Source organism: Loxodonta africana, chromosome 9, assembly GCF_030014295.1.
Source record: "Loxodonta africana isolate mLoxAfr1 chromosome 9, mLoxAfr1.hap2, whole genome shotgun sequence".
Classification (NCBI taxonomy): Eukaryota; Metazoa; Chordata; class Mammalia; order Proboscidea; family Elephantidae; genus Loxodonta; species Loxodonta africana.
Window position 1 is genome coordinate 45,247,475 of NC_087350.1, and position 19,578 is coordinate 45,267,052.

At 54.1% G+C, this 19,578-nt stretch overlaps 1 protein-coding gene across 1 annotated transcript in view; it reads right to left on the bottom strand.

Annotated features, from left to right (window-relative positions):
• Positions 1–19,578, bottom strand: part of HMCN2 (hemicentin 2) — a 160,315-nt gene that overhangs the window by 108,689 nt on the left and 32,048 nt on the right. Inside the window, exons 8-18 of the mRNA XM_064291328.1 lie at positions 18,537–18,800; positions 16,057–16,201; positions 15,423–15,544; positions 13,470–13,742; positions 12,164–12,305; positions 11,541–11,668; positions 10,689–10,802; positions 10,252–10,401; positions 1,759–1,941; positions 518–613; positions 93–220 (exon numbers count right to left, since the gene is read on the bottom strand). Of these exons, the coding sequence (XP_064147398.1) occupies positions 93–220; positions 518–613; positions 1,759–1,941; positions 10,252–10,401; positions 10,689–10,802; positions 11,541–11,668; positions 12,164–12,305; positions 13,470–13,742; positions 15,423–15,544; positions 16,057–16,201; positions 18,537–18,800 (1,745 nt within the window). The remainder of the gene's footprint in view (positions 1–92; positions 221–517; positions 614–1,758; positions 1,942–10,251; positions 10,402–10,688; positions 10,803–11,540; positions 11,669–12,163; positions 12,306–13,469; positions 13,743–15,422; positions 15,545–16,056; positions 16,202–18,536; positions 18,801–19,578) is intronic.

Genomic DNA, 19,578 nt, shown 5'->3' on the forward strand with positions numbered 1-19,578 from the left:
CAGCACAGCGAAGGCTGAGGTGTGAAAGTGAGCAGCCCCCTCCACATCCTGAGGACCATCGCCCACTGCACCCTGAGAGGCCCAGCACTCACAGGCCGGCCGGCCTTCACCCAGCGCCTCTCCGGAAGGGGCCTCCCCGCCAGGATGATGCAGGGCAGGGACACGGGCTGCCCCTCCAGGACCCGGACCATGGAGGCACTGCTGGCGATCTGCGGGGCAACTGTGGCGACAGAGGTGGTGTCAGCCATGCTGGACTCCCTGTGTGGTGTCGTCAGAACACAGAGGCCCTGCTTCCCACCCTCCCCTTCCCAAGTGGGCACATCAGGATTGGGGATCCTAAAGGGTCAAAGGGCCCCCAGACACTGCCCAGGAAGTGGGGATAGAGATGTGCCTCTTGGAGAACTTGACATGGACACATCTGTCCCATAGGACAGGGGTAGTCATAGAAGGCCTCCCCGGGAATGCCTGTGACCTGGCTGCTCCTCCCCCACCTTCCCTCTCCCAAACACCAGCGAACCATGTCCGGTGACAATGAGCCGGGCCTCCACCTGCACCTTCCCGAAGACATTGCGAGCTTCACAGACGTACGGAGCCTGGTCTTCAGATGCCACACCTGAAAGACAGAAAACAGGCAAACCTGACCACCAGCACATGCCCTGGCTCTAGCCCCCATCAATCTCCAACTCCCCAGGCTGTGGGGAAATCCCTCTGTACCCCCAGAGGCCTATGAGAGCCCCCTGGGGCTGTGTCCTGGGGCAGAGGCCACCCCTGAGGTTGGCTGGCAGGCCACACAGCCTGGCCCTACAAAGTACAGGTGAGAGGGCTGGGATGGCAGAGAGAAGAGGGATCAGGGGACATAATTGGGCCTTGGCAGGATGATAAGGGCTCAGTTTGCTCATCTGTGGAATGGGAATAATTACTGTAATTGGGAGCGGTCAATGAAACGATGCAAATAAAGCACCCAGCACACTACTATAGTAGCGTGAAATAGCAGCGGTAGCAGAAGAACCAATAGAAAAAGCAGTGGCGGTAGAATTATCAGCAGTAGACGTAGCAGTGGTAGCTGAATTAGCAGCAGTAGAAGTAGAAATAGTAGAAGTAGCAGTAGCGGTGGTGGAAGTACTAGTGGGAGCAGTGGTAGTAGAAATAGTAGCAGCAGTAGCAGTAGTGGTAGTCGTAATGGCGAACACTTACATAGCGCTTATGTGTCAGGAGTGGCCACGTGGCCTCATGGGTAAGGCGTCTGATACCAGATCAGAAGACTGAGGCTTCAAGTCCCTTCGTGGTTGTTTATTTGGAAACACTGGTGGTGTAGTGGTTAAGAGCTATGGCTGCTAACTAAAAGGTTGGCAGTTTGACTCCACCAGGCTCTCCTTGGAAACCCTGTGGGGCAGTTCTACTCTGTCCTATAGGGTCTCTGTGAGTCGGAATTGACTTGATGGTAACTGGTTTGATTTTTATTTTATATGTCAGGAACTGTGCTAAGTGCTTACTGTGTATTACCTCATGTAACCCACACAGCAACCCTAGAATGTGGTACTGTTGTTAACCCCAGGTGGTAGGTAGTGTCATTACCACAATTATTACTAGGTTCAGAGTGGAGGAACAGCTTGGCCAGGCTTACCCAGCCAATACATGGCCACATGTCAGCCTGACTATGGTCAGTGCTGGAGGTCAGAGTCCTGCTCCTGGCCTGGCCTGGGGGTTTAGGGCATCAGAAACAGTGGCATTTCCCCAACCACAGCCCCAATCTCTTACTTTCAAAGAATAGCACTCCTGGATCCGGCTGCCCTGTCCTGCTGCCCCGCCCTAGTGGCTGGCCATCTCGGCGGCGCCAGGTGATTGTTGGGGGTGGGCGGCCTGTGGCCCGGCACACCAGGAGGGCGCTCCGCCCCAGCTCCATAGTGACATCCCGCGGCGGCTCCATCAGCCGGGGCGCATCTGCAGAGAAGTGACCGGTCAGCCGTGTCTGGCAGCTGGCCTCACCCAGCCACCAGGGACTGTTCCAGACGCCTGTCTCCCCTTTGCTTCCCTTCCATCACTGGGAGGTTCCCCTCTTCCAGCCTTGCCCTTGTGAGCCCGTGGGGCTGACTCCTGTCCAAGGCTCCAGGTCCAATCTAAGCTTCGTGAAATGGTGGCCACCACCAGCCTGTGCACCCCTGTGTGAGGTCACAGGGGCCCCGTTTGCTCTAACTGTGCGGGGGAACAACATTCCCACTCCTGGCTAAGACGCTTCCCCAGAAGCCCATCTCTGAGGCGCTGCACGATACCCCCAGCCACAGGCACATGCATGTTGCCAAGTTTGATCCTGACCGTGGTTGGCCAGGAAGGGACCCACATGGGGGCTGGAGGTGAGACCCACCGTCTCTCAGACTCTCCTCCCCTGCCCACCCTGTCACCTCCATCTCCCTGGCCATAGGGGGCTTCCTCTGCAAATGGAGAACAAGGCCAGGGAGGGCTGGCTGGGCTCAGGCAACCACGTCCACGGCCCTTTCTACTTGAACCACTGCAAAGGGCCAACTTCAAGAAGGAATTACAGGTCATCTGTAATCTTGTCTACACCTTTCTGTGTGTGCTGAACTTAGTGTAACGAGCATGTAAGATTCTATTACAAAATTAAAACGTGCTTATTATAAATAGCGTGACCTTATAACTTATGGTCCAAACAGAGATGCTCAAGAGTGAAAAAGCAAACCAAAACCAGTCGCCGTGGAGTCAACCCCAACCCACACCAACCCCATGTGTGTCAGAGTAGAACTGTGCTCCATAGGGTTTTCAATGGCTGATTTTTCGGAAGTAGGTGAGGCATTTCTTCCGAGGCACCCTGGGTGGACTCAAACCTTCAACCTTTCTGTTAGCAGCCAACAAGCATTTTAACTGTTTGCACCACCCAGGGACTCCCCAAGAGTAAAAAGGGGGTGTATTTAATAATTACATCATGACAATAGGCCCAAACAAGGACAATCCCACTCACCTGAGATATAAAAAATTCAAACAATACAAAAGGGGTGGAATGTTCCCTAATTCTTGCCCCACCCATTCCAAATCTTACACCCTTCCCCGAAAGGAATCACTGTTAATGTGTGGCGTTTCTTCCAAACCTATTTCCTAAGTGTTGTGTTACTTTTACATGGGGCGGGGCGGGGGCGGCAGGGTCAGGGGGAAGAAATTCCTGATCCTATCTGTCCTTCTTCAGGCCAGCAGTAGGTAGGTCCAGCCCCAGATAGGCCCAGGCCCCACTTCCTGGCATTGTCCACAGGTCAGGTCACTCTCCCCAGACCCACCCACCAGAGAGGTCCCCCTCCTGTATTTAACACTTTGAGTCCAGCAACATGGAAAAACCTCCATCCCTTTGTTCTTTCCATCCCTTTCCAGAAATCTCCCTGGCCCATCCAAATCATGACATCAAAATTCCCCCTGGCTTCAGGGATTAGGGAAGTTCCAGGGTGATATAAACACAACTTGGAAAATTACTGCAAGGAGGAAGACAGCCTTGGACCTAACCTCAGACACCACCCAAGCACTTCTTCCCTTCTCATGGGATCTGGCAGCCGCCTTGACTCAGAATCCCAGAAAGCATTAGCTCCAGGCTTGAGCCAGACGAGGTCACTGGTCCTGCTGAACCATGGCCCCAGGAGGTATGGCTTTCCCCTCCTCCACCTTGGGCAGGGCTGAGGCTGAACCCCAGGGCCAGGATCCAGGACAGCCTGCCTTGCCCAGCTCTGCCCAGCTCCTCCCCTCCTCCAGCCACCCTCAGACTGCTTCTTGTCCCGCTCCCCACCCAACTTTGTCTCTGACTCTGGGATCCTTTGAAGCCCACTCTCTTTCCCACACCCCTCCTAGTGCCTGGTCCTGAGCCTCCCACCTGAGAAGGGACAGGTCATTTATAATGGGAAGCAAATGACAGGCATAAAGGATAGCATTTGGAATGCCTACTAAGTCACAGGCACTGTGATAAGTGCTTTCAGAAACATGGTTTCATTCACTGTTTCTGTAAACTCCTGAGGCAGATATTATCACAATCCCCATTTCACAGATGAGGAAAGTGAGGAGCAGAAAGCTTAAGGAATCTGCCCAAGGTCACAGCTTGAAGTCAATGGTAGAGCTGGGATCAGAGCCAGGTCTGGCTGATGCTTAAATCCAGCTCTCAACCACCAAGTGTCCTGCCTCCTCCAAGAGCTGGGGACAGCCACACCTACCTCCTCTATCCTCTTGTCTGGGTGAACCCCAAAGCAGCCCACGTCCTGAGCTCAGCTGCCCTGCTTGGAAAATCGCAACATAGGCTTCTCTGTGTAGTCTGTGCCCCCCTTCACTTGGAGCCCCCAAACAAGGTGGCACCCAGAACCCTTGCATGCCAGACCTAGAAGGTTCTCTGTTCATCTGCCCTCTCACTGTACAGATGAGAGACTGAGGCCCAGAGAAGAGAGCTGGTCCCAAGTCCTGCAGCACATCAGCAGAGCAGGGCTGGGAGAGGTGGACTCCCAGCCCAGTGCTCCTCCTGTGGCCTCATTCACAAGGCTCAGCCACCTCTCCTCCCAGGCTCCGAGCCCCCTCCTCACATAGACCCCAGGTAACCCTCTGCAGTAACTCAGGGAGGGACCGGCGAGCTGTCCCCACTGCCATCTCATTTCCCCAGGCATGAGCCTTCTGCCCTGGCCCAGAGGCAGCTGGATGGTGCCTCAGCGAGGCTGGAATAGACTGCAGCAGATGGCCACAGCTGCCAGTTTGTGGGGAAGGGGCTCTGTGTGGGGAACCTGGAATACCCAGTAGGAAAGAAAGGCCCCTTGAAGAATGCCAGCCACTTGGAGTGGGGGAGGGCTGGGACAGGAGGGTCTGGCTACCTTAGGGGATGCCCTTGTCCCGCTGTTGGGCTGCTCAGGGCTGCCTCTGCCCTTCCCCCTTCCCTGCCCACACACCCCGGAGTCTTGGCCACACTCAAGGAGACACCCACACCCAAAACTTTCTCCAACCCAGGTCTTGCGCTGAGCTCCAAACCCTGTGTCCAATTGCCCTCATTCAGCCTCCCCCTGGGTGTCCCCTAGGCCCCTCACTCACAACAAATCCAAAGCCGAGCCCTTCCTGGCCCCCAAACCGCTGCTGCTCCCACATCCCACCCCCACTCACCACTGCCCACAGGGTGAGCCAGGACCCCTGGCACTGCCCTCCCTATCACCTCCCAGCGGTGCGGGGTCCTACCTCTTACCATCCCTGCCATCTTGCCTCTTCCTCATGCCGTCACTCCCCATTGACTTCAGACTCCCAGCACCCACCCAGCCATCATGGCTTCTCCAGGCTGGTCTCCCTGCCTCCCACACTGACACCGACCCACATTCACTGTGGGAGCAGGAGTGGCCTTTCCATGCACCAGTCCAACTCTGGTTCCCCTGCTGAAGATGCGTCTGTGGCTCCCGAGACGCTCAGGACCAAGTCTGGGTGCCTTAGAAAGGCTCATGATGTCCTGCAGTCCAGCTGTGCCACCAGCCTCACCCTCCACCCCGCCCTCCATCCATTAGGTTCGCTTATACTGGCAAATATGTATTGAAAGCCCTGCTACAACCCAGCCCTGGGGACACAGGAGGGTTTTGCCAGCCACAGTCCTGCCCTCCTGGTGCTCACAGCCCCAGGGAGACAGAGACCCAGATCAAGTAAATCAGACAGGGGCTTCATGGGGCAGGACTGCCCACCTGTCCAAGGCTGTCCCCCCAGTGCCCAGCACAGCACCTGGCACATAGTGGGTGCTCTGGAAATATGGATAGAATGAAGGAGGGAAGGATGCACACCCCAGGGGAGTATGGTAGCTGAAGCAGTTTAAAAGCTTACTTTCTTTACTTCCTGCTTGCAGTGAGGCTACTAATTGCAGGGAGGCGCTCTTCCGAGGAGCTGAGGATGCCAGTAACTGGACCTTGCAGGTCCCAGCCACACTCCTCTCTCGGGGGTTTCCCAGGGGGAAATGCCCCTGTGGACTCTTAACACCCAAGGTAAACTGACAATGACAGAGGTGACGCCTTCCTTACCTCCTACTCAGCCCCTAGAGCTTGGGCCACCAGCCTGAAGGCCCAAGGCGTGGTCAGGCCCCCACATTGCCTCTGCCCCACAGGGCAACTGTGGATGAATCCCCTCACCACTCTGGGGCTCAATTTCCCCTTCTGCAAAGAGGTAACTTGGTTTTTACCCTTAAAATACCTTAAATTTCTAATATCTTAAAATCCCAAGGTTCCTTCCTTCTGCTGCCCGAGACCACAGGCCCTGCAGCCCCCAGTTTCCTCTGCCATCCTCCCATTCCCTAGCTCAGAGCCCACAAGGCAGGGCTGCTGGTAGTGCAGCCAGCTCTCCAGGAGGGCGAGAGGAGGGAGGGAGAGCCGTCCTGAGCCTGAGGAGCCCTGAAAGTGTGCAGGTGGACAAAGTGGGCTGGGGGAGAGGCCAGCCTCAGGCCCACCTGCATTTAGGGGACGCCTTCAGAGTCATTGATGTGTCTGTGACTGAGCCAGGGCAGGGCCTAGCCTAAGGGGGTGGGTGGGGGGAGATGGCCTCCACAGACCCTCCCCTGAGGGCTTGCAGAATCCTTCCCCCATTGAAAGTTCCTGCAATTGGTCCTGGAGTCACAGCCACACTGGCCAGGGCCACAGGATGACCGTCACGGGCTCCTTCCTCTGTTACAAAATAATAAAAGTGATACTTTATGACTGCAATGGTATAAAGACAAATACAACCCAAGCAAATTCATTTTTATCTACTCATTATTATTATTATATTCATTTTTTTCTTCTGATTTTAAAAGAAGTTAAAATTCGAACATTTCCATGGGCCCCTAAAATGTATCACAGGCTCCCAGCCACCGGCTGCATCTGCTGGGGAGGCCCCATTGCTGGCCACACCTATCACAGAGCCTGGCCCTGCTTCTTGCCCTCCCTCAGGCTGGCCACGGGGTCTTTAGCACACTCAAAAGCATGCACCTTGCTCCCCTGCTTATTCATCCAGCAACCAGAGGCTTCTGGGGTAAGGGAATAAGAAGCAGAGACTGAAATGAAAAGATAGAGAGAGAGCACAGACATCTTAGCTCGGGGCAGTTTTTTCAAGCAATAGAAAGGGTACTAACTAGAGGAGCAGGTGCCAGCAACACAGCCCTGGTCACCAGCCATGGGCTAGTCACCCCCTCACCAAGCCCTTGTCAGCCCAGCCCAGGCCATAGCACAGAAGGCAGGGGTTAGGGGAAGGGTGCTTAAGTATCTTATTTCATGCAAACCCTGAGCTAAGCAAATTATCTCATTAAATCTCTCAAGAATCCTCTGAGCAAGGCTCTATTATAATCCCCATTTCACAGACTGGAAAAGTGAGGCTCAGAGCAGTAACTTGGCCAAACGAGCAGCAGGACCCAGACACTGACCTAGGACCCTGAAGTGCCAAAAGCCAGGCCCAGAAGATGCTATAAAAGTTCTTTGCAGGCTGGCCCGTGAGCACAGGCATTCAGTGCTGGTGCAGGAGGAGGCTGCCCTCCTTCCTGGGCCCCAAATTCCTCCAGGAAGCCAGTTCCCAACTCAACAGCAGGAAGTAGGCCTGGCTCCCACCCATTCCCTGTCCCGGAAGGCCCAGCCTGGCCAGGAAGGCTGGACCACAGCTGCCACCCAGATGGGCAGGAAATTCAATTTCCCACCACCACCGCCAAGCTGGCTCGCCCCAGCCCCACAGGTGCTGGGCCATTCTCCAGCCCTTCCCTGACCTAAGGCCAGAGGCTGCCAGTGGCCCCATGGCTCAGAAGCTCTGCTTTGAGGTGCCAGCCACCTACTTCCTCTGACATGGGGAAACGACCCCAAGGCTAAAGGCAGAGGTAAAAGAACAGGACCAGGCAGATGCATCAGTCTGGGAACCAAAGATACCTGCCCACAGCAATGTCAAGTACAGCCCCACTGCCCCCGGGGTGCCCTCACTTCTCTGCTCATCCAATAAGAGTGACAGCAGCATTTGCCAGAGCACACTGTGGCCCAGGCATTTCTTATCTCTCACTCCCACAACATCTCTAAGACCATTTTACAGATGAGGAGCCTGAGGCTCAGAGAGGAGAAGTGACCTCTTCTCAAGGTTGTCGAGCTCCAGCCCTGGAAGCCACAGTATACAGAGATTAATGGCACAGAATCTGGGGTTCAGATTCCAGCTCTGCCGCTTGCCACCTGTGTGACTTTGGGTAAGTCACCTAACTGCTCTGTGTCTCGTTTTCCCCATCTATAAAAAATGATAAGGCGTTGTTGAGAAGATTAAATAAGCTAGTACATGAAATGTGCTTAGAGCTGGCACACGGCAAATAGCATAGAAGTGTTAGCTAATATTTGTATTATTGTTACTATCAGGCTCCCAACCCACAGCTTCCCACACCCAGCCTGCCCCACCCAAGAGTCCAGCCACGCAGTGCGCTCTTTATAAGGGAAAGTCTGAGCACATCCTTCCTTAAAACCTCCCAACACCACTCGAAGGACAAAGCCCAAACTCCTACGCCCAGCTCTTGAGGCTCAGGGTGATCCATAGCAGCCAGGGCCTCGCCTCTCCCTGCCCACTCTGTATCTCACTCACTGCCTCACTTCCTGTGCCACTGGGAGATTCCCACATGTTGTTCTTTTTGCCTGGAACACTGTCCCCCAGCTCTTCACCTGTCTGATTCCTCTGGCCTCAGCTTAGACATCACTACCTCCAAGAAGCCTTTCTGGTCCCCACTGTAGGGTTAGCCCCCTTCTCTGGGTTCCCATGGACCCCTGAGGATGCCATTTCCAAACACTTGGCACACTGGATTCTAATTGCCTGTTTACGCTTCTCTTTCCTCAACTCCATGAGCCGCACACAGGCAGAAGCGTGACTCGTCGGCCACTGTATCCCCAACACAGGGCCTGGCACACAGGCACCCTAAAGGCCACATATTGGAGAAGCGAGTGATGGAATGAATAAAGGAATGAAGGCAAAGGGCACTCCAAGCCTGGGAGGACCCCAACCCTGAGGTGGCACTCTTTCTGCCGGGGGCCAGACCCTTCTAATTGGGCTGACTCAAAGCCCCGGCTGAGTGCTTAGGAGACCAGTGCCCGGCCACCTGGCCCGGATAAGCACATTCTCAGTTCTCTGTGCTTCCCCAACTCCCAGCACCTGTCTCTCCCGCTGTGGCCACAGCAAACCCTCAGAGCCCAATCCGTCCTGGCTCAGCATGCCAAGGAGCTGTGCCCACGGCTTCCGAGCAATCCCCAGTGCCTGGAATCCAGGCCTGGCACTTAGGCATCACAGGAACCACAGACAAGGCCATGTACCAGCCACAGAAAAATCCAAGCTCCGCATCTGCAAAAAGGGGACGATAATCCCTTCGTTCATTAAGTCCTCACTATGGGCCAGGCCCTGAGCTTAGCATTATAGGCCCAACTCATTTAACTCTCAAAGCAACCCAGTGAGGGAGGACATATGGTCAGCCCCATTTTACAGATGGGGAAACTGAGGCCAACAACTTGACCAAAGCAGGTAGATGGTAAGTGATGGAGCCAAGACTGGCATGCATGTTTCAGGATTGCAATGCCCAAGCTTGACCAAACTGTCTCTGTGGTAGGCAGCTTCTAAGTCGACCCCAAAGATCCCCACCTCCTGGTATTCACACCCTCGGGTGGCCCCTCTCACATTGTACCAGGGTTGCTCTGCGTGACCAACAGAATAAGGTAGAAGTAGTGGTATGTCGCTTCCAAGACTGTGGCTGGTTATAAAAGACTGTGGCTTCCATCTCAGGTTCCCTCTCTGTCTGTCTCTGTCTCTCTCAGCACTTGCTCTGGGGGAAGCCATGTCGTGAGCAGCCTTACCGAGAGACCCACGTGGCAAGGAACTGAAGCCTCCTGCCTACAACCGTATGAGTCAGCTGGGGGTGCACCCTCCAGCCCAAGTCAAGCCTTCAGGTGACTGCAGCCCTCGCCAACGTATTGATGGCAATCTCATGAGAGACCCTGAGCCAGAGCTATCCAGTAAGCCACGCCCTGATTTCTGGCCCACAGAAACTATGAGAAATACATATGTGTTATTTAAGCCACAGAGTTTTAGGTCAATTTGTTACACAGCAAGAGATAACTCATACGCTGTTGTCCTTCTATTCAACCCTTGTACCCACATGCTCTGGGTTCACATGATGCAATTCCATGTTGGCAGTCTACTCTGGGGAATTCTCTTTTTCCTTCTCAGGGCTGGGCCCAGGGCTGGAAGGGGTGCAAGGACGGGCAAGGTGGGGACAAGGTGTACACTCACGTCCAACCTCCAGCCGAATTTCTGCAGAGGCGTCGCCCATCTCATTGATGGCTCGACAGGTATAGACGCCAGCATCCCTCTCCTGAGCTGCCTGGATCCGCAGGGTCCCAGAGCTGAAGCCCTCTGGGGCCAGAATCATTTCAAGACCCCCTGGAACAAAGACAAGAAAGCACTGGGACAAGTAGGAGATCACCACAGGAGGCCAGGGTGTCAGGTTGCTCGAGCCCTACTGACCCCAGGGGCTCCTGTGACTTCATGACACTAGGACCCTGTATAGTTGTGTTGAGACTGGGCTGGGGGTGAGGGTAGGGGCTGCTGGAACCGGCCAACCCTTCCAGACACCCCACTCCTACTGTTCCCCAATGACCTTTCTGGGAAGCTGACTTTCCAGAGGCTCAGTGTACAATTCCTCAGGCTCCCCTCCCCACCCAGCGTACCTCGATACCAGACGACCCGGGGCGGGGGGGCCCCGGATGCCTTACACACCAGCAAGGCCTCCTTTCCAACGGCAGCAAGCACCACAGCACTGACGGCAGAGACTGACGGCGGTTCTGTGCGGAGGAGGGGAATATGTGGGATTGGGCATCAGACCTGAGGGGACAGAGGTGGCACTCCAGGGCCCTGCCTCTTCCCCACCTCCACACATCAGAGACAGTCACCCCAGAAAGATCTGGCTACAGCTAGTTTTTTAGAAGCTTCCCACCCACCTAGGACCTTAAATTAAAGTCGATCACTCTCTTGACCAAAACCTCCCCAAGCCCCCTACTGCTCCTCATTGAACCTGGAATAGAAGCCAAAATCCTGTAAGGTCCCACTCCTTCCCCCCGCTCCCCTCCCAGCATCATTGAAGCCCCTTGAGCACACCAGGCCCATTCCCACGGCAGGACCTGTGCCCTGCCTGTCCTTCTGCTGGAATGCTGTTCCCGTCCACAGCTCTGGCCAGGGTCACCTCCTCAGAGCCACCTCCCTCTCAGCCCCACCCTCACATCACTCCGGCACACCACACCACTCTATTTCTTGAAAGGACCTTCACCATCAGAAAGAATCTAACTGAGTTATCTATTTGCATGTTTCTTTCCTGCCTCCCCTGTTAAACATAAGTTCCACTTGGACGGAGGCCATGTGTTCACTGCTGTACCTCAGAGCCTGGCACACAGTAGACGCTCAATAAAGATTTGTGGGTGGGTGGGAGGGCAGGAGGGACGGAGGGAGGGAGGGATGGAGGGAGGGAGGGATGGAGGGAGGAAAGGAGGAGGGACCCTCTCCCACGATGTTCATGGCCCTAGTACCTGCATAGTACAGGGTGACAGTCTTCTCGTCTGTGCCAACCTCATTAGTAGCCTGGCAGCTGTAATTCCCAGCATCCTCTGGGGCTACTCCTTGAATGATCAGCGTTCCCTGGGCATCCACAAAGACTCTGGAGTCAGGCCGTAAAACAACATGTCCCATAGCAGGGGCTGGTTAGGTCAGGCTGGTTAGGTCAAAGGGGTGCTCTACAGCCATCACTAATAACAAATTAATTCACCACATCCTTAGTGACCACATTCTCCACTGAACGCCATTCTGCTCTGTGCCGAGCTATGTGCTGGGCACTTTACATGCATTGTCTCATTTAATTCACGAGGCTAAGAGAGGTGATGGGACTCGCCCGAGGTCACCAGCCTGCATGGTCAAGGCAGGATCCAAGCACACGTCTGTCAGACTCCAGAGCCCGTGCTCCTGACCGCTGCACCCACCCTGCTGCCTCTTGATGTTCCTGAGGCTCAAATGATCCCGGGGGAAGGCAGGGCAAATGCATTCCCCCATTTACAGGCAAGAAGACTGAGGTCCACAGAGACAACACGGCACAAGTGCCCTGGGACGCTTGTCCACCTGCTCCCAGTCCCAGAGCCCTGCATCCTGGGTCCCTCACCTGCTGTCCTGTTGCAGGGCATGGCCCTCTCGGCTCCAGGAGATGTAGGGTGTGGGGTACCCAGAGGCTGAGCAGCTGACCCTCACCTCCATACCCTGAGAGAAGCGCTGGGACTTGGTGTGGATGCTGACCTGTGGGGCCTCTGGGGCCCAAAGAGTGGGCAGACAGGGAAGAGCCCTTCAGAGCAGCCGTGCCATCCCAGGCACCAGGGCACAGCCTTCTCCCCCTTCCCCGTAGCCACATACGTGCTAGGGAAAAGAAGCAAAGGTTCAAACGACCTGAACCCCTGGGAGTGACTTCCCTGGGAATGGGTGGACAAGGAGGCCACCCAGAAGACACCCCTGAGTCACATGGAGAGTGGATTTCCCAACACCCTTCAGCCTGGGAGTTCCAAGCTCCCTGGAGTCCTACTCTGAGAGACTTAAGGAGATGTCAAGCAGCTGCCAGAGCTGGGATGGCTCTGGTCCCCAGGGGCCTTTTGGTGAACCACAAGGCCTACCCCAGAATTGGCTCCAAACTTATGTTCTGTCCTGGTTCTCTGAAGCTCACAGTACAACAGACTTGTCAGGCTCAAACAGACATCTTGGCCATCTCATCTAGAAATGGCAAGCACACCCCTCCCACACCCGCGGCAGACATAACTAATAGATCTCCTTCCTGCAGAGCCTGGCTATGGCCTCAGAATCCCTCTCAACACACTCGAGGCAGCCACTGTCAAGCAAGAGTAGCTGGCATGGGAGAGAAAATTTGTTCCAACACCCTTATTTTTACACTTGGGAAAAAGCATCCTAAGATGGAGGATCTGTCTAAATCCTGGGTAGACCTGAGGCCACAACCTAAGTCTCATAACTCCCAGACCAGTGTTCTTCCCCTGCTTCTTCCACACCCCTCTGGTTGCTGCTGTCCAAACCCTGCCAAGCACATCTGACCTCTGGACTTTCACAAGTTTCCAGTATCCTGATACCTGTCCTACGCCTTGAGAAGAGGGGTGAGGGGAAGGACAACAGAGGTACTCAATAGCAGGAGAAAAGAACAGAAGAAGCTAAAATTGGTCTGGCCTATAGCAGTAGAAACTCAGGTTAGATATTAGGGTGAACTTCCCAACAATGAGGACCACTAGGCTTTGGCACAGGCAGTCACAGGAGGCTACAGCTTCCTCTTTCCCTAAAGGTGCAGAAAACACAGAAGGGCTGATGTTGCCTGCCAGAGATGATGTGTGGGGCAGAGGGGCAGACGGATGCCTTCTGAGCTAAATGTTAGGTAGCGTGCTGAATTGCAGAGATAGCAGTGACAAGAAGGGCCTCACCTCGCACCAGGAGCCAGACGGACGCCCTTGTGACCCCATTGGCATTGCTGGCGATGCACTGATACCGCCCGCTGTCACTAGGGATGACGCCACTGACCTCCAGGGACAGGTTGGCCAGCTGGGTGACTCGCCCCGTGGAGGCCGGCAGGACTCGCCAGTCCCGAATCCAAGTCAGGTTGTAGGGGGCCTCACCCAGGACCTGGCAGGACAGGAGGGCAGTCTCCCCTGGGGACACGGTCACGTTGAGGGCAGGGACCAGCTGTGGTGGGGGATCTGCAGGGATAAGAGCACAGGAGGGTCTGAGGCACTGACACGGCCCAAACTCCAGAAGCCTGCCCCAGCTGCAGCTCTGACCCCGAGGCTCTGGTCAGCCCGCATCATACACCACAGCCCTGAGGACACGCTGGCCGGCAGCACAGTTAACCAGAGTCTGTTCTCCATCCCCAGGGGCAGTGCCACCTGAGGGAGGGCTCCTTCCACCCCTGCCGTCACACCCTCCCAGGGCTGCATGGCACACGTGTGCCTTCCACACCAAAGCCAGCAGCAGTATTTAACAAGCACTCCACCACCCTTCACACCCCCTGAGCCAATAATTCCACCCTAGGGAATAAAGCCTGGGAAATAACAGCAAGGGTGAAAGCATACTGTGTACAAAGCTATTCTCTGTGCAAACACCAGGGTCATTTATAATAGCCAAAATTCAGAAATATGGTCACTGTCCCAGATGAGGGAAGAACTAAGCAAACCACTCTCTTGATAGGAAAAAGTCATAAGAGAGACAAGTTTGGAGACCGTCCAACACACGGATATGAGCATCAGAGCCACCAGAAAAAAGCTGAACCGAAACAGCTCCTCAGAAGTAAATCACCAGCCCTTTCCGTCTAGTCTATCTTAGTCTGGAAGCCCTGCTGAAACCTGTCCAGCATCATAACAACACGAAAGCCTCCACTGAGGGGGTGGGGGGGCCGGCTGAGCCTGAGGTGCACTGGCTGGGAATCAAACACAGGTCTCTCACATGGAAGGCAAGAATTCTACACTGAACCACTAATGACCCTGGCCTGGCAAGATATTAAAAAAATTGTTAAATCTAAGCAATGTGTGCATACATTTCTTTATACTATTCTCTCTACTCTTCTGTACTCATAATTTATAAAAAGTAAAATTTTATTAATTTATGCCATAGAAGCAAATTTGTTGACATGCTATATTACTGGGTGATAAAAAGCAGGTTGTGAGTCAGTCTAATGCTATCCCATTTTTTGTAAAATGCATACACAAGAAAAGGTCTGGAAGGAACTAAATGAAAATGCTATTGAGGTTATCTCTAGAGTGGAAGCGTTACAGGTTATTTTGATCTTCTTTTTGCTTGCTTATATTTTTCAACTTTTCTACAAGGAACATGTGTCTTTTTTTTTTTAAGATTAAAGAACGTGGAGTAGCTAATCTTTCCACGTTCATTAGGTTCCTTTTCTTCTCTTCAAGACAGCTAAAGTTCATAATATAAAACCAATTTCATTTTGAGATGGTCCGTGTCATTTCCAACCTCCTCTGAGCTCGATACTGCCATCCTGGGTGGGGAACTGGAGGCAACAAGGGATGAAGGATGTGAGACAATAAGATCTCTGCAAGTACCTGGGATCAGGACGTCCCAAAGGCCAGACCAAGAAGTCAGGGTAGGATTAAGGCTGGGCAGGGCAGGCACGGCCCAAGCCGAGGTTCTCAGTCTTTCTCTAACTGAGACCCACAGGCCATTCCCGGGAGAGACAGCCCCAAACGGGGGCCCACAGGCAGGCAGCAGTACAGACCGCCAGACCCTGGTTGGTGAACAGCCCCTGGCAGCTGGCTGGCTGGCATGCTACCCCACAGATGGGGACATCCCAGGAGGAAATCCTAGAGGGAAGAATCTAGCCAGGAGGTAGGAGGGGAGACTTGGAGGGGGCCAAAAAGACAGACCTGTGACGACAATCTGGGCCTTTGCTCGTCCGGTCCCAGCCCTGCTGACCGCCATACACTCGTATGTCCCCTCCTCAGCCTTGGAGGCCCTCGGGATCTCCCAGCTGCTGTTTCCTGACTCCCTGTCAACAGGGAACAGCGGGAGACACACAATCACACTGGCCCCGGTCAGGGTCCCCCACAGTCTCATGGGCACCTCAGGGACCTTGGTCCCTTGAATCCTGCCCAGAGGGGAGGCCCCAAATCCTCTGTGAGGCTTGGGAAGATGAAACAGCAGCGAAGACCTTGCAAATTCCATGATCTGCTGCGTGACTCTGGGGGAGCCCCTTCCCTGTTCTGAGCTGTAGACTTCTATCCAAAGGGGAGGGTCTCGGAGTGTCCTCCTGCCCTGATCCCAGAGAGCCTGTCAGCAGCCAGGCCCTGTGTGGGTTGCCTTTTCCAGAGGCTGAGGAAGGCCCATGGCAATTTCATGGGGTGCTGGGTCTCAGGGCCCACTCTCCGTCCCTGCCCAGGAGGACGATATGACTGAGATTAAGGTCCCTCTCCTGTCACCCACTCCCCTCAGGCCCCTCCAGGGCACCAGGTTCCCAGGAGCCTTGAGGTGGGAACACTGGGCCGGCCATTGGCCACTCACCAGAAGTGCCTCTCCTCACCCAGCTTCGCTCCATCTCTTCGCAGCTGCAGCCTAAAGGGCAGGATGCTGTGCACAGAGCAGGAGACCAGCAGGGGCTGCTGCAGGTAGCCGTGAATCCTGGGGGGCATGCTGACCAGTGGGGAGCCTGCAGCAAGGACCAGGACTCAAGGTTCCTCCCTCCCACTCACAGCTTGCTCTCCCCACAGCCAGGTACATAGAGACCCCTAGGGAGGAACCAGGGGCAAGAAGGCCAGGACTCAAGCCCTGGCTCCACCGTCTGGTGGCCACCACAAACAGATTGTTTCACTTCACTAAGCCTCACTTTCTACCTCTGTGAAATGGGGGTAATCGCAGTACTGTTCTCATTCTGTTGTTGTGGGAGCTGGTGCATGAAAGGACTTGGCATAATGCACAATGCATCGAAAGTACCATCAATCAAAGCTAGTGTTATTTTCTGGCTTATGAGACTATTTAACTTGAGACTAGCCAGATGGACAAGTCCCTTCCCGACTCTGGGTCACCATTTGCTCAACTGTGTTTGACAGAGGAGTTGCAGCCATTCTGAAAGCTGCTGAAATGCTACCAGTCTGGGATCAGGCTCCCAAGGGGCATGGGTGGGGCTGTGCAACTGGTCCTCTGTCTGGAGGGTCCGCTTTACCCAAAAATAGCCTTTTATTTAAAAATAACCATTGCCAAAGCATGGCCGTGAATGCAAAATTCACACGCATTTTTAAGATAAAACAAGAGACTTCAGTGAAATCTCACAGCTATGATCAGCCCCTTGGGGCCCCCACCAGACACCACTGCCCCCCTCCTTGACCCTTGGTCTCGAGATGACACATTCGCTTTCCTTGGCTGTTGGAACTACTTCAATGGAAAAGTCTGAGAAACTCCACCACGGGGTCAACCACAGCCCGAGAGTGTCTCACTGGGTGGTGACTCCCCCGGCCTGCAGTCAACCTCTTGGGTTGTCCTCTCCCCTCTCCCCAGCAGAGATGCTCCAAGGGTGAGACAATGTGCTAGACCTCCTCAAAACACAGAGCTGGGGGTGGGGAGGGAGGTGGTGACATCATTCTATAGGCTCCCTGCCACCTCCCAGGGGAGAGGGGTGTTGAACCATCCAGCCACGTCCTCAGCTGTGTGCAAAGCGGCTGCTGCTCACCCACACATACTGGCAGCCTCAGCACAGCTAGTACAGGCTCCCAGCTTCCATAAGCCAAAAGGGCTCAGGGATCCCCACCCCAGGTCCAGAGCTCACAGCCCCCGTATCTCCAAGCTCAGAGCCTCCTGCTCTAAGCCAAGCTTCCAGCCTCCCAGGCCTGGAGGGTTGAAGAGAGAGCAAAAGCCCAAACCACTTCCCGCCTGTGTAATCTAGAGCTGAGATGGAGACCAAAAGCCAGAGCTGAGCTCTAAGCTCTTGGATCTGTCAAAGAACAGGGGAGAGAAAACAGAGGCTGTTATTCCCCCTTAGAAATTCCTCCTGAAAATCCCTCCTCAAAGCTGTGAAGACCAAATGAGGAACCTCAGCAGGGAAGTGGAGGCCAGCAGGATCAAAAGAAGGGATCCTAGCTCCCCCACCCAGCCCTGCCCTGCCCCACTCAGGTCCTCAAAACCCCCTGCCCCACTGTGGGCACCCTGGCCAGCCTCTGGAGCTGCCCAGGAGAAGGGCATCTTCCCTCCCTCTATGTATTTTTGAAACGGACAGAGGAGTCTGACTCTCATGGAGATCCCTGGCGAAGAGATGCCAGAATGTCAATAACATCCAGCTCTGTGAGCTCCTCCCAGGCTGCTCCCAGAGGAAGGGGGGAAGTGAGCAGGAAGAATGCAATGGCAGCTGCCACTTGTGGAAGGCCCTGGTCCCCAGCTCCCATAGCCTGAGTGCAACCTCTGAGCACCCACATGCAGTCTCGTTATGTGCATTAGCTTAGGAAACCCTCAGAGCAGCCCTGCAAGGTGGGTGGTTTCAGTTTGCTGATCAATAAAATGGGTACACATCTCAGAACCAGTGTAAACAGTCAATGAGCTAATGCATGGCAAGGACCGGCCTATGGGAAGTGCTCAGAAATGGTTGGTAGAATAAGTATTACCATAATAAGAATGATGATGATGATGATGATTATGAAAGAGCAAATACCCATGTCTTCCCTGCCCACAGTTGTGTCTCCAGTGCCCAGCACCATGACTGATATATAGTAAATGCTCAGAATGGATGTTGGAGGGACAGGTGGATGGATACAGGGATGGATGGATGATGAATGGATTGATAAATGGATGGATGGATGACTGTATTAAATCCTTGAACTGAGGACCACATCTGAAACACCTCCAATATTTAGCATAATACCTTACAAGGAATAGCTGCCCACAGATGCATAAAGAACAAATATTTGCTGATCTAATCCAATTGAAGGAGTCTTCCAAGAAGAGATGGGCCCCAAGGGAGCTGGCTGAGCTAGAGGATAAGTGAGCCAACCACTCACCTGGGGCCATCCCACTGTAGGCAACTCCAGAGACACGAAGGAGGGGGTTCCCCTCATGGTCCTCGCCCTTCACCTTGAGGTAGAAGCGCTCCTGGGGGGCTTGAAAGGGCGGCCCGCCCCACAACTGATGGGTGGATCCATTGGAGAGGGGCAGGGTGGGCAATGTCAGGAGGGGTTGCCCTGAGCTGTTTGAGAGCTCCACCGAGTCCAGGTGGCCAGGTGCCTGCAGGCCCGTGGAGTTGATCACCAGGGAGATGGGTACCCCTGCAGGGGAAAGGGTGAGGAAAGAGATGCTGGCATCTGCAGTGGACTCCGTGGTCCTCCCCAAGCAGGGGCCTCAGGGCCATACCTGAGGGACCCAACCTTCTTGGCCTTCCTTCACCCACTCCCCTACCTTCTCTACCTACCTTTGTTCCAGCTAATGCTGGGGGTAAGATAAGGCTAGAGGGGCCCTTGTTGCTGTCCATGGTCCTGAAACACCACTGTCCATCCAGGGCATGCTTCCCAGATGTTTGCACTGCTTCCCCCATCTCCACAGACTCTATCTCTCATGGGGTAGAACTGGGAAGGAGCATTTCCTTCCATCACCACCTCTATTAGCTCAGGGGTTGGCCATCACCAGGCAGGCTTCTGGGAACGGCCTCTGATAAGGTACACAACCTAGTTTGGGGGCTCTGACTTCTGCCCAATCTTTCCCTAGGCTCAGCTCCTCTTTGATTTTCCTTTCTATCTTGACGTAAATGTGGTACTTTACACACTATCTCAGAGCAGATGGAACTGGACTCAAGTTTCATAATTTCCTTAGTTGATTTTGGAACTTTGGTCAGGTCTTTCTCTTTCCAGTTATTCTTTTTTTTTTTTCTCTCAGAGATCACAAACCAGGAGCCTGTGGCTGTGGTTGGTTTGGTCCATGAAATGCCTTAAAATTTTTGAAGAAACACTGAACAATTTGGAAAATGTTCATAAAAATCTAGATGTCCAAATTCTTTTGAAAAATGAAATGCATCGATCCCAGGTCCTTATCCCCACATGATGACAACCC